Raw genomic sequence first — 14,837 nt, 5'->3', positions numbered from 1 at the left:
CGAGCGGCTGGGATTGTATGCCCAGCTAACATGCGAGGAAACGGAGGCTCAGTGAGGCGCGGCAACCTTCTGGCGGGACGCAGCTCCTTAGTACTACCGTGGGCACGGCAGCCGAAGCCCAAGTCTTCGCGGAACACACAGCCGCTAGGCTGAAAACGACAACTCCCAGAATGCTACTCGGAGAGGGGCAGGAACCGGAAGTGAAGTCGGAGGTGGGGCTTGGTGGGTTTCTCTGCTGCTGCGTGAGGTGACGGGTTCAGGTACGCCGGGGCCTCGTTGCCGGCAGGGGTGGGGGCTGGGGGTCCGGCCTGGGAATGCCGCCTCGTTCGCGGGCAGGGCAGACAGGCGCCTGGGGAGCAGGCGCCCGCCCAGCAGTCGTGTGGCCTCATGTCCCCCACCTTCTTGGCGCTGTTCCTTCCTGCTTCCCGTCGTACTCGCAGCTTATGGACCAGACTGGGCCTGCACGCGGTGAACACTCGAGATTGGGGTCAGGGTGTTCTAGTGCTGAAGGTGACCGAGGAGTGGAGCCGGCTTTGGTGGCTAAAACTTAGAACGAGGAGATGAGAGAAGTCTCCATCACTTAGCGCCCAGGGATATGCTCATCAGGTGGGACTTGGGTTAGAAAAAAGTTCTGAGGCCTCTGTCAACGCAGAGATGGTGGAGTGGAGGATTTATTAATTCAGCAAGTCTTTATTGAGCGTCTGTTATGTACGAAGCTCGTTGCCAGGCACTGAGGATGTAGTGAATGAAGCAAACAGAACACTTGCTTACATTATAGGAAGGGGAAAATTCAGACAAAAAAAAATAAGTAAAAAGTGTTCCATGTTGGTTAATGAAAATCTGAATGAAGTGAGGAAGGTAGTCATATAATTATCTAGGAGAAGAGGATTGAGGTAGAAAGACCAGCAAGTGCAAAGGCGCTAAGGTGGGAACATCCTTGGTATGTTTAAGGAACAGCAACAGCAAGTAGACCAGATAGTGCAGAGAACAATGGATGATCATTAATTATCAATATAGGCCATTGTAAGTGTCCAGACAAATAATCAGTAAACAATCTATACTAGGAATAGAAGAGAGTTTTATTCTAGCCACATTGAGGACTATAGCATGGGAGACACAGATTCAAGAAGCACTTGAATTGTGTTCCTCCAGGCTACAAAATGAGGCAAGCTTATAAAGGCAAAAACTGCAAGGTTACAGTTAGTTACATGAGTTATTTATCAATAATTATAATTGGAGGTGGCAAGAAGTAAGGGTGCTTATTAAGTAAGGATTGGTTGGGGTCTGAAATTGTTGCATAGTTACAAGGGGAGACCTTGAGACTGTAATATTGCAGCTGGCTGGTGTTAGAGTATGACTGATGGTGTCCTTGGGTGTGGTACAGTTCAGAGAAAGTTCAAGTTCTCAGTGATGCAGCCGTGCCTGAGACCAGATCTTCAATGGCCACCCAACCCCATTTTTGTATTCCTGAACTATTACTCCATTTTAATTTCAATGTCATCAACTTGAACAGGTATCTCACAGAGATATATTATGAATTACCAATAAGTTGCATAAAAAAAAGCTCAATATCATTAATAATCAAACAAATGCAAATTAAAACAGTGAGGTTCCACTACACAAAAATGGTTAAAATTAAGAACCCTGACAACAGCAAATGTTGGGGATGATGCAGACCATCTGGAACTCTCACAGACTGCTGACAGCAGTGTGTAATGTTACAATCATTCTGGGAAATTGAGGGCAGTTTCTTAGGAGTTAAATAGCACCCATCCTATGACACAGCAATTCTGTTAGTACTTAGCCAACAGACAGGAAAACATATGTCCACAAAAACGCTTGTATGAGAATTTCTTGGCCGCTTTATTCGTAAAAGCCACAAACTGGAAAAATCTCAAATGTCTATCAACAGGAGAATAAACAAATTGTGGTATATTCATGTGTGGAATACTGCTCAGCAATAAAAAGGAACAAACTACTGATACATGAAGCAATATATATGAATCTCAAAAACAAGTTGTGGGGCAAAATGCCAAGTTCAAAAGAGTACACACTGAGTCCATTTAAATAACATAAGGCACAGCTAATCTATGGTTATAGAAAAAAGAGCAATGATTGCATTTGGAAAGCAGTGAGAATGGGATGGAGATTGACTTGGAAAGTGCAGAAGGAAGGGAACTTTCTGGAGTGATGGAAATGTTCTATATCTTGATGGGGTGTGGGTAATACAGGCCCTACGCACTTGTCAAAAACTCATTGAGCTTGTATATTCCCATCCCTCACTTCCCACCCCTTCAAACCTCTCCCCACCATCCCTCCCAACACACAAACTTGTTGAGCTACACCCTTTAAAATCTTGGCATTTTATTGTGTATAAATTATACCTCAAAAGAATTTAAAGGTCAAGGTAACTAAGAGAAGAGCTAAAAATAAAAGGGGCTAATTAAAGTGATTTGAGTTTTAGTGTTTCATAGGGAAAGTTGATGAATCAGGAAGTAATGGTGTAAGCATATGATTTCAGGTTAAGGAGTAAATTACCAGAACTAAAAACAGCTGGTTAACAAGTGTTGCTCCCCCCCCCCCAAGGTGGAAGGGGTCAGAGAATTGATCATTACTTTTCTTACAACTAAGTCTTTTTACCATGTGCATGGAACATATTACATAATTTATTTTTTCAACGATACACTTTTCCTAATACGTAGGTAGCACACTAGGCTCAGAGGAGCAGCCATGAGCAATGGTTATACCATTCTTTGTGACACTTAGCTGTAGACTAGAACACTTCTTAGTCATATCTTCCTCAAGGATTTTGAACACCACTTTGAAATTATTACATTAGTTAAGTGTGTTGTAACAATGGTTCTTCATTTTTTTCTACCTCGGCACTTCTGATGGATATTAGCCGTTTCCACTATGACTGTGGCTTTCTGCTGCAGTGATACTGAGTTGGGGGAGGGAATGTGTGCAACCTAGAATTCTTGGTTGGTTTTGGGCCACTCTTCACCATAATTTTTGGCTAGCTGTGAACCTCCCAGGATGTTTCTAGTACAGGACTTTGCATAGAGTAGGTGCTCAGTAAATATTTGCTAAAGGAATGGTTTTGAAAATAAACAGAAACATAATGGGATAGGTGGATTTTGCCATCTCTGTCTCGCCCTCAACTCACACGTGCATTTCAAAGAATACAGTAAATGAACTCATTATCTGTGTCACTGCAGCAGTGAATAATCTTTGATTTCTTGGGGTTGTCAGGAGTTGTGCTTGTCTTCTAAGAAGTGAATTTGGCTTCCTTACTACTGAAAGGTTTCTGTGCTGACTTATTTCTCTAGAAGACACACATGCTTTTCTCAGTTCAGTTAATCTGTGTTAGTATTTTACACACTTCTACTCCTTCAGTAATGCAGTAACCCTGTTTGTCATTTGGATATAGGGAAATACCTCTGCAAGTTAAATAATGTAATGTCTCACATAATTGTGCCTTTTCCTAATCTGGGTGAAAAGGACAGAGGACTAAGCACATGGACTGGAAGTTAGAAGGGAGCTCTCAGAAAACAGAGTCACACGTGCTGCAGGAGCAAGAAGTCACCCTAGAGGACACAGGTGAAGATGGCATCTCTGAAAGCTTCCAGCTTCTACAGATTGACGTGGAATGTGAGCATCGAGAGGAGATGACCCTGCCTACAAGCAATGCAGTGTGGCGCTCGGTGAGTGGAATGGATTGTTTATGGTCATGGGCTTTGAGACGATGGAATGTTCCAGAGACCCCTGTTCTAAGGATAGATATTGGTAAAAAAAAGACTGGGAATGAGTTAGGTGTATTCCGAGGGATGAGTTTCCTGGCTTAAAGTTTCAGTTCCATTTGAGTCATAGAAAAAGTAAGTAAACTTAAGAGGAATTTTTGTACACCTCAGAAGGGTCAGGAAATCTCAACCCTGTCCCTAATAAATTTACTGTGACCTTGGGCATATCACATCTCTTTTCTGGGGTTCTGCTTTCTCTAAACGCAATCTAGTCCTTTTTTTTTTTTTTTAACATCTTTATTGGAGTATAATTGCTTTACAATGGTGTGTTAGTTTCTGCTTTATAACAAAGTGAATCAGTTATACATAAACATATGTTCCCATATCTCTTCCCTCCCATTTTTGTTTTTAAGACTAATACCCTTTTTCTCTCCTAACTTTAATCTAAATTTAAAAAATAATTAAGTAACTGTTTCTAATATTCATTTTCCTTTTTGGTGCTTATGAAGTTCTCAAACAATTTTGTTTTCTGGATAACATAAGAAAAATGTCCAAAGAAAACAGAGACACTGGGAAAAGATAGTTGCAGCAAAGAAGAGTAAAAGAAGACAAGAGAAAGAAAGAAGAAAAGCCAATCGTGTAGAAAATTCAGGTAACAATAAATCAGATTGCTGGTGTAATTATATTTATTTCTTAGCAAACTGGTATCTGCCTGTTCCTAGGAGAGTTAGGGATAGTGTTTTTAAGTAAAACAAACATCTGGGAGATAGGACCTATTAGCCTATTTTGTTGGGAATCAAAGTATCAAAGAGAGCAACATTTGAGGCTGCCTTTCAAATATAGCTGTCTAGTGCATGTATGTGTTTATAAGCTCAGAAGTAGAAAGAATGATAACAACAACAGCCAATGTTTATTCAGTACTATGTGCTAGGTTCAGTGCTAAGAATTTTACATGGATTACCATAAGGGTAAGTACTTTTATTATCCTCATTTTCTAGGTGAAGGGATTGAGGCTCAAAGAAATAAATAACATGCCCAAGATCATATAGGTAATAAATGAACAAACTGAACTCTTCGATCCAGCAGTGTGCTCCAGAGCACTCATTTTACCATTCTGCTATACCTAAACTGCCTAATGAATGAATACCTTGCATGAGCTTCCAGTTTCTCTTCATATGCAAAAATTACTCACCTGGCTGGGGAGATTTATTTCTTACTGAATAACATTTTTCAGTTTTTCCACGTTTATTCCTTTCTGATATTTCTACTCTAGGCATCTACCCCCAGCACAGCAAACGTTTTCTGAGATCCTTAACCAAGGAAAGACTTTTGGAAGCCAAACACTCGGGACCAAGACTCTGTATCGATTTGAGTATGACCCACCACATGTCTAAGAAGGTAAAACATCCACTGAACTCTGAATTCCTGCTCACCTGAGGGAGGTCCAGGTGGGAACAGCTTTCACAAAGAACGTGACCAGCTCCAGCTTCTATGATTCTCTGGTAAACCAGCAGATGTGTTTAGTTTTCTACACATGGCTACTAAGTTCTGAGATGGCTGTTGTAAAGAATCAGGAAGAGAATAGACATATGGTTTAGTTTAAAAATTTTTCCTTTATCTTCTGTTTTGAGCCCACTGCCTTTGCCTCTGTGCTTATGGTATCCCCAGTCTAGATGGAGACTTTCAGGTTGAATTCTCCAGAGATGAAATCTTTGGCCTTCTGCCGGGGAGAGGAATATTCGCCTGGTTGCATGTTGTGGGGAGATTACCTGGTGGGAGGTCTTTCTACAATGTGTGTGTTTTAAAAAGCTGCCCTGTCGGTGAAGGAGGGATTTTTCACCCTATGATTCTGGGGATGGCTGAACACACAACACTCGACACTGGACAGATAAGATCTATAGCAGTTTATTGGTCACATATACTCAGCCCGAGGGGAGGATGACACTGGACATCATGCAGGGCCACATGGGATTGCACTCGGGAACAGAATGAACAACCAGGGGCCGTGGGGGGTAGGTTTTGTAGTATCAAGAAATTAGATTCCTACAGGAAGATGTGATTGGTTTGCTGTAATAATTCCATGGGCTGGCAGAGAATTGAAACCCACTACTCAGGGATAGCAGGAACCCTTTATCAAAGGAATCCCTTTGATTAAAAAAAAAAAAATTGTTTAGCTAGTGAACCTTATCCATGGGAGCAGAATTGGGAGGGGAACTTGCAGTTAGGCCATTCAAGGCCTCTTATTTTCACCAGCTATCAAAGCGGCACACAATATTGGGCCTTGATTTTAGGCCTTACACCACAAAAGAAATCTGTGTTTTCCAACGTCCCTGTTATACATGCTAGTGTTTGCATGTTTTTCAGAGAAATTAGGATCTAGGATTCTTCCATGGAACCTCTAACTATAGTCCTCTGAAAAGATCAACTAAGAATTTTCTAATGTTTATATTAATTGAGATATCAGATTAAATCAAATCCAAAGCTTTTTTTTTTTTCCTGTACTGAACCAAATCAGGCCAGATTGTGAAACTACCTTTCTATACGGGTGATATCTCTAATAAATCAGAATGGAAAGTTAAAACTTCCAAACCTATGACAGCTCCTGAAGTTAGGGAGAAGGTGCCAAGTTTATACTTATACTTATACATACTGTTTATAAGTTTATAAGTATACAAGTATACTTATACTTATACATACTGATGGAGTATAAAAACATCTGTGCAGTAATCTAATCTCTTTTTGATAAACAGTAACCATCACATGGTAAGATTTTTTTATATATATAAATTTATTTATTTTATTTATTTATTTTTGGCTGCATTGGGTCTTCGTTGCTGGGCACAGGCTTTCTCTAGTTGCAGTGAGCGGGGGCTACTCTTCATTGCAGTGCGCGGCTTCTCATTGCAGTGGCTTCTATTGTTGTGGAGCACGGGCTCTAGGCGTGGGATTCAGTAGTTGTGGCTCACAGGCTCAGTAGTTGTGGCTCACAGGATCTAGAATGCAGGCTCAGTAGTTGTGGCGCACGGGCTTAGTTGCTCCACGGCATGTGGGATCTTCCCTGACCAGGGCTTGAACCCATGTCCCCTGCATTGGCAGGCGGATTCGTAACCACTCTGCCACCAGGGAAGCCCACATGGTAAGATTTTAGGTAAAAGCTAAAAGAAAAATTTTATATATATATATGTATATATTTATATATACATATATATCAGCAGATCCAGAAGGAGGGAGAGGTCTTGGTTTTCTGGGCTAGTATCATTACCTTAAGTTTCATCTATAAGGTGTGATACCATGGGATGTAACACATGTGCATACATGCATGTACTCACTCCTGGAGTAAAAGGGCCATTGAATTCATGAGCTTTCCCAGAGTAGTATTAGTGAACTTACTGAGTAACCATTTGTTGATAATGAATTTAGAAAGAGTGGGCATGTTCCTACCATAAATTGTCCTTACTTCTTCGAAGGAATTAAGTAGACTGGCTGGACAGATCCGAAGGTTGTATGGCTCAAATAAAAAAGCTGACAGGCCATTTTGGATCTGCCTCACTGGATTCACCACAGACAGTCCCCTGTATGAAGAGTGTTTGAGGATGAATGATGGATTTTCTAGTTATCTGGTAAGCCTCATTTTGCATATTATTTGGATTGTCATCTGAAAAGTAGGTTGGAGGGGGTAATAGTAATTTTTTTTTACTTTTTCACATTTCAGTGTAAAAAAAAATGTTTATGTGTATATGTTATATGTTTTCACTATTACAATCTTTAAAAATTTAGAACCTCTCATCAGTTCTTATGTTTTAAAATTTTCATCCTTCCACTGCATTGGCAAACTAATATTACCAGTATCTAGGGCTGTATTTTGTATCCAGTGTATTGTATGCTAGACTATGTACCAGGAATGTTTTAGGGACATGCCATGATTCCTTTCTTGTTCTTAGTAGTGCAGAATTAGGGAACATGAATTTTGGGGGAAAGAGAGAATCCTTATGGAAGTAATATGGATTTAAGATGAGCTTTATGGAGTACTAAGTTACTTTCAATACTTTCTCTAGGATCTCTTAAATGTAGTGATTGACATACAGGCAAGAATCCAGATCAGTGCCTAAGAAGTGCCACTAAAAGTGCCCTTGTGTGTTTGCATTATGTAGCTGAGACTGGGTAGTGTGGCCTTCTCCAGAGAGGTCCTCTGAGGCAACGAGTGTGAAAAGCACCCTATGTGGTGCTGCACAGTTAGTCGTGGTTGCTGTTACCTTAATGATCCCTCCTGTAACACAGCCATTCCCAGCTTTACTTTTCTGTATGTGTTTTATGATTCCTGTATGTGAGCCAAACAGATCCACTCTAAGAGCCACGTAGTTCAGTCCCCTTGCTTTCCTGTCTTCATGCTTTTCTTAGGTGATTTCCTCCACTTTGAATACTTCTTCCTTTTGTATGTGTGTCAATCTCACCTCTTCAGAAACCCAGTTCCAGCATTCCCTTTGCTAGAACATTGTCCCTGGTGTTGTCATTCCCTCTCTGTAGTCCTGGGGCATGCTCCCGGTATGTCTCTTAGGGCCTCATTACCACTTTCTGTCTCATTTTGTAGGGTCGAATGTCTGTACCTTTCTACTTCCGCTACCCAACTGGGCACTTTCTGAGAACAGGTTGTCAGACATGTATCCTCTTGATGTACCTGGAGCCATGCCTGATAGAAACTACATGCTCTGTAACTAGTTACTGCAGCGTGGGCTGTGTCTTAACCTAGTTCACACTACATTGGATTGTTTACATTTTTCAGCTAGACATAACAGAAGAAGACTGCTTTAGTTTATTTCCTCTGGAAACCCTTGTGTACCTGACTCCTGACTCAGAACATGGTATGTACTTTACTGCATGCATTCATGTAGCACATTGCATCCAGCCCTTTATTTCATTATTCCCGGGGTCAGAGTTTGTTAAAGCCACCCAAGGTGTATCCAAGAAAAAAAAGGAATGGACGTTAATTGCACACCTCTTATGGACAGAGACCTCACTGAATGCTTCATATTTGTCCTGCCATGTGCACAGAGCTGCACAGATTTAGGGTCTCCATCCTCAGCTGGAGCTTGTGAGTTACCTGGTAATCCTCATGAGTTTTCCTTGTCACCTCCTCACATTGACCCTTCTCAGATTGATGTTAGATAAATATTTTTTTCCCAGAAAATCATCTATTTCGCATAATTTTCAATTTTATTGTATTAAGTTGATCTCAGTATTCTCTTCAATTTTACCTTCCTTTGACATTTTGCCTCCTTTCTGAATCCTAATGGTGATTTGAGTCTGCATATTTGATTAGATATGTCTAATTAATTGACATTTAATTGATCTTTCCAGGGAATTAGCAAATCTAATTAGCAAATCTACTCTCTTTTTGTTTTCTATTTCATTAAATTTCTACTTTTATCATTAATAATTCTTTCCTTTTACAGTCTTTGGATTTAGAAATTATAAAACAGATTGACCTCAGTGGCCTTCATTTTTTCATTAGCTCTTGAAGATGTTGATCTAAACAAAGTTTACATCCTTGGTGGACTTGTGGACGAAAGCATTCAGAAGGTAGGTGTACATTTTAGGCCTGACAACTGCATTTTGAAAAGTGGCACTTTCTTTTAGAGAAAGAAATCCTTGCCCTGTCATAATCTTAGGCCAAAAGGCCTAAAAACTCAGAGGCAATAGGAAGTAAGAGCCTATTCTGCCTAGGTTGGCCCTCCTACTTGCCAACTTCCCTCTCTTCTCATCAGCAATGTCAGCAACACTGACCTGACAGAATCCAGTCAGGGACTGGAATGGGAAGTATTTAGTAATTACATAAATAACCATTATTGAACTCCTTTCTTCTCTCCTCTCTTCAGTCCTGCAAGGATGACTCTGATCTTGACCAAGGAAGCTTTGATTCAGCATTCTTACCAGCTGTTTGTTCTTTGTGAAAGAGCAGTTTGTTCCTTCTTAGGCCATCTTCCCTGTTGACAGAAGTCTTATCCCATAATCTCTACCTTAGTAGGACATTCAGATTTCTTTTGTTGAATTGGAATTTTATTGGAATAATTGGAGTTTTGAAATATATTTCTATTATACAAATATTTGTTGAGATAATTTTTTAATATTTAATTAGCATATTGCATAGTTAATAAATAATGATATAATGGTTAAAATGTATAAAAAGGAGCACAGTGAAAAGTAAGTCTGCCTCTCATCCTTGTCACCCAGTATCTGCTGCATGAGGCAACCATGGTTTTCTTGTGTATCCCTCTTGATATAGTCTGTGATCACACAAGTATGTGTTTATGGGTATATTTTATATACATATATTTTTCATATATGTGAGTATATTTTTTCATGTATATATGAGATACATACACATATTTGACACAGATGATACTTAACTGAATTGCATTTATTCTAAAAAAGAGTTCCATGACTCCATAGTGATAATCTAAAAAATGGGCAGGAGGTGGGGGAGGAGAGAGCTCTAAAGAATGCCAGTTAATAAATGAGAAATGCATAATAGAATTGAGAAATCATCATTTTGTCACTCTCAGTGTAATCATTGATTCAGGGAATTGACTGAATGAAAGGTTGTGAGGGAACTGACTATTGCAAGTGGTCTCGAAGTACCAGCCCACAGAAGTGTACCATTACAATAAAGTGATCTGGAGGTCCCTATCTTAACAAATGATCAAACTTAGAATCACCAATAGTGACATGTGCCTCCTGATGTGATGGAATCTTACCTGTGAAGTATTCTTATTAGAAAATGTTTAAACTGAATTTAATCATAAACAGATCCAGGATGTGAGACATTCTACAAGACACCTGGACCAGACTTTCAAAAAAGTCAATGTAATGAAAACTGAAATAGTCATAGGGGCTATTTAAGGTTAAAAGAGATTAAAGAGACATAACAACCAAATACAGTCTTCCACAGCAGAGTGACATCCCCTTTTTTGAAGCAGACAATTCTAGAGGGCCAGTGAGCAGTGTATGATCTATAGATGTGCAAATTTAACACACTGTCCTCTTTTTATTTTCCACCAACATTTAAACTGAAAAATAACTGGCACAAAGATTTGTTTAGTTGTTACTTAAGAGTTTGGCTTCTTCACAGAAATATGCTAAGAACAAGATTTCTTCAAGGGGAGTCATTTTATCTTTAAATGTTCAGAGAACAGAAACTAGACTATAAACTCCTTCAGGGCAGCATCCAAGTTTCCTACTAACTTTGAATTCTGTACTTCAGTTCAGAGTGATTATAAAGGAATAGACTTAAAACATAATCATAGCTCATATATGCAAAGGAGTGTTATCCTTCAAAGAAGTCCTTTAAGTAGCTGTACCTTTATCCCATCTGAATTGCATCACTTAAAACATTTTTGGATGTCCTCTTTCGGAATTGTGTTTCATGTGAATCTGAGAGGCAGGTAGTCCAGTGTCAGAACAAAGAAGGTGCTAGGCCTGCTTCACACTGTTCTAGTTGGTTAGACCATACTCACAGTGGCCAGTCAATATGGGACAGTAAATGAATAGACATTGACAAGCTAGAACAAGTTCAGAAGAGGTTGACCTGAATAATGCAGGGACTCAAAACTAAATCATAGTCAAGGAAAGGTCAACAGAACTGAGGTTGTCAGTCTGGAGATGAGAGGATTCATAGGGCATGATCCCTGCCTTCAAGTGTCTGAATGGCTGTCTTGTGGAAGGGCCATTTTACTTGCCTGGTGTGGCCTTGGGGGAACAGAACTAGGACAGATGACTGGAAGTCTCAGGGAAAATAGAAAATTTGCCTCAATATCAAGAAGATTTCCTATTAACTGCTGCTATCAAAATTGAAATGGGTTACCCTAGGATGCATGAACTCCCTGTCACAAGAGTTGTCCATTTAAAGCCAGAGGCCATCTGGGAAAGTTCATAGAGGATAGACAAACATTGGATGGGTGGTTGGAGTGGAATAGTTAACTACCGAGGTCCCTTCCAAACCTAAGTATGCTAATTTTCTCAGTAATCTAAACCTTTAATCCTGAAATTACAAATAGTTAGATGACCTTCCCAGAGCTTCTTACCAGGTAGTGAGTATAATTTAAAGTTCAGTCCATGACTCAGGGACATCTTTAAAGGGATATTAGTTACTGTACTCTGACACTAAATGGCCTCAGATTGTTGGATTTTTTGAGTTCTGCCTTCTTTTTGTAGTTTTCAGAGCCTTTCCTTTTCATTGGGCTATATGCTGTCATACCTTAACGCTGTCTTGTTGCTGGTGGTATACCTGACTTGAATCCTGTCTCCCTTATTTCTAATTTGCTGCTGCCAATTGGCTATGACTGAAAACTCCAGATGTCCAGAATTGGGTCTTACTGAGTTAGGGCCAGGAGTGTTCTCTCATTGGTTAGACGGCTTGGATTTTTGGATGCAGATTGTGGCTGCAGATGTGCCTCTTTTTACTTATTTCCTTCTTGGTTGTAAGTAGCAGTGAGTGGAAGCCAGCAGATAAATGAAGCCCAAATAAGTGAGGTGTTGCTGCACAAGCCATTTTTCCTTATCTACATTTTCTTCCATTCTACCATAGGCTACTTAATTTTAATACACTTATCATTTAATTATGATTACAGATGGAAATTGGGGTGGTGGTACATGAGGATTCTTACAGTTTGCTCTGCATATTACAATGAGACTATTTTTGTGTATTATTTTTATAAGAAAAATATTTGTGATTTACAGAAGGTGACATTTCAAAAGGCCCAAGAACACTCTGTCAAGACTGCTCGCTTACCAATCCAGGAATACATGATCAGACGCCAGAATGGGAAGAACTATCATTCAGAGATACTGGCCATCAATCAAGGTACTGCTCACATGGCCCGTGCTTAACGTGTATTAGTTCTGATGCTGCTTCTTTGCATTGTGTTTCAGTATAAACGGCCCCTGAAGCAGTCTCCCCTGTGACTGATATGCTTGGACTTTACTGTATGTACTTTGTGACATGTATTCTGGCCTCTCAGAGGCAGTTTTCATTTTCTTCCTGGTTCCCAACTATGTTAAAGATAGTTGAAATTGTTCCCTTGTCCTAGAATGCCATGCCTTCAATCTATCATTGAACAGTGAATTCCTATTTGTCCTTCAGGATTCAGTTCACAGGCATCTTGGCTGCTCCCCTCCACATCCCAGGCCACATCAGGGCTTGTTTTGTTCCCATTGTACTGTGTTCCTCTCTGTTGCAGCATTGTCCATTCACAGGCCTGTATCTCTCAGTGTAGGCTGAGGTCCTTGTAGGTAAGCAGGGCCTGTGTCTTTGCCTCTGTCTCCCCAGGATCTAGTACCGTGTGTGGTAGAGTAAGTTTGTTGAATAAAATATTCCAGAACACTTCTTTCCTCATTAGTCATTTACTAGTTCTCTTTTTCTTCTGTATGGTCACTATGTTTTCTGTTTACCTTTCTAACAGTGTTTGATATCCTGTCCACTTACTTTGAGACTCAAAACTGGCCTGAAGCATTGAAGAAAGGAGTTTCTTCCAGAAAAGGCTATACTCTTCAGAACTCAGTGGAATGATGGACAGCCTAAGATTGCAGCTGCAGGAGGTGAAGTTGCTGGAGTTGCCTTGACCAAAGAACAGATCAGAGGATGGTGGTGGTACTCATTTGCCTTTACTTGACATCTTGGCTCTTCACTGGGATAGGAGTTACTAACAGGGACCATATTTTATGCTCTTTTGTATCTCCCGTAGTGCCTGGCTCACAGGAAGTGCCCAGATATATGTTGACTAACTAAAAAGTTTACATAATAATGAATTAGCCCTAAAACTACATGGCTTTGGATGTGTTAATTCATCTTCTGTACATCTATTTGTGAAATACCTACTCTTTAGAGATAGCTTAAATAATCAAGTAAGTATTATTCTATTGAGTCTAATTTTCATTACACGGGCATCATAAAGTTGTATGACTTTCTCCAGCCATCTCGATTATGCTGATTTTCCCCAACTCAGGTAATATGTTGTACATAGGCTTTGCAGGATCAGCCTTTCCTAACCTAGCCCTGCTTTAAGCCCCCCCATAGCACTTTTTTCCATCTATGGCTCCTACTCTGTCTCCCCTATTCTGAGTATGAGCGTGGAGGGCTTCTCTCTTCTGAACAAGTAGTCTCCTAACAATTTGTGGGAGTACCTTTGTATCCTTCTGAGCCTTGTGCAAACTAGATTCTTCATATATACTTGTGATTAACAGGTCAAAATGAAAAGCAAAAACACAGTATTGATAAGTCTAACTTGAAAAGAGCCAGAAAATACATTGCATCTGACACAAGCATGTTAGGTAACCTAAATCTCGGTGATCTTTTCTCGTGTCCTAGTCAGGTAGAGTTGCTTCAGTTACTCTGGCCAGTTTGGGTTAGTAAACTTGGTAACTAAACTGCTAGCAAATTCAGAAAATGTATTCTATATCTCAAAAGAGCCAAAAGGTTGCTTCTGTGCTCTGTCCCCTCCCCTTCACAATTTATTCCCTCAACAGCTATGATCACTTGATAAATTATATCAGTTTACTACTTAAAAATGGCCCAGTCTTCAGGAAACATCTTTAGGAATATATAATGCTGCTTGGTCTTTATCAACATATTGAATGAGTTCTATAATCTCTGTCATCCAAAAGGGACCTCCTATAGATAGGCTTCAGGGTCTGTAACTCTTATATATATTATCAGGGAGGTCTCTGACCCCAGAACCACTGACCTGGATCATCTGTCAGGCTTCATTTTCACCTTTAAAGGCTTTGCTTAAAATGCAAATTTCCTCTCCATCACAAACCTCTACTATTTTTTCAAAACCCAGGCAGGTAGTTTTTTGTTTGGCTTCCTGGAAATGATCCTAACAAAGTTAAGATTTGGCTAGACTTGGAATCAGAGATCCTAATCATTGTATTATCTACAGAACAACAAAAAACTAGACATGTCCAAAATATCCTATAACATGAAAATGAAATATTATACAACTATTGAATTTTTAATAGCAATCATGAAAGAAATATATTAAATGTTGTTTGAATCAAAGTATATAACAAAGTAGCATATAAAGTAATCCTGTAGTTCTAATT

The 14,837-nt window shown here is 39.8% G+C and overlaps 1 protein-coding gene across 1 annotated transcript; it reads left to right on the top strand.

The window, feature by feature from the left end:
- The first annotated feature begins 208 nt into the window (after positions 1-208).
- TRMT10B (tRNA methyltransferase 10B) lies at positions 209-13,975 on the top strand. The gene is made up of 9 exons (XM_027105469.1): positions 209-260; positions 3,502-3,704; positions 4,284-4,392; positions 5,014-5,138; positions 7,208-7,360; positions 8,521-8,599; positions 9,250-9,317; positions 12,474-12,597; positions 13,196-13,975. Exons 2-9 carry the CDS (start codon positions 3,519-3,521, stop codon positions 13,300-13,302), a joined length of 951 nt encoding a protein of 316 aa, XP_026961270.1. The 5' UTR covers positions 209-260; positions 3,502-3,518; the 3' UTR covers positions 13,303-13,975.
- Positions 13,976-14,837: the final 862 nt, after the last annotated feature.

Source organism: Aethalodelphis obliquidens, unplaced genomic scaffold, assembly GCF_003676395.1.
Source record: "Aethalodelphis obliquidens isolate GAN/ISIS:26980383/991018 unplaced genomic scaffold, ASM367639v1 scaffold7, whole genome shotgun sequence".
Lineage (NCBI taxonomy): Eukaryota > Metazoa > Chordata > Mammalia > Artiodactyla > Delphinidae > Aethalodelphis > Aethalodelphis obliquidens.
The sequence above is the reverse complement of the archived record's forward strand: the minus strand, read 5'-3'. Positions and strand labels throughout refer to the sequence as shown.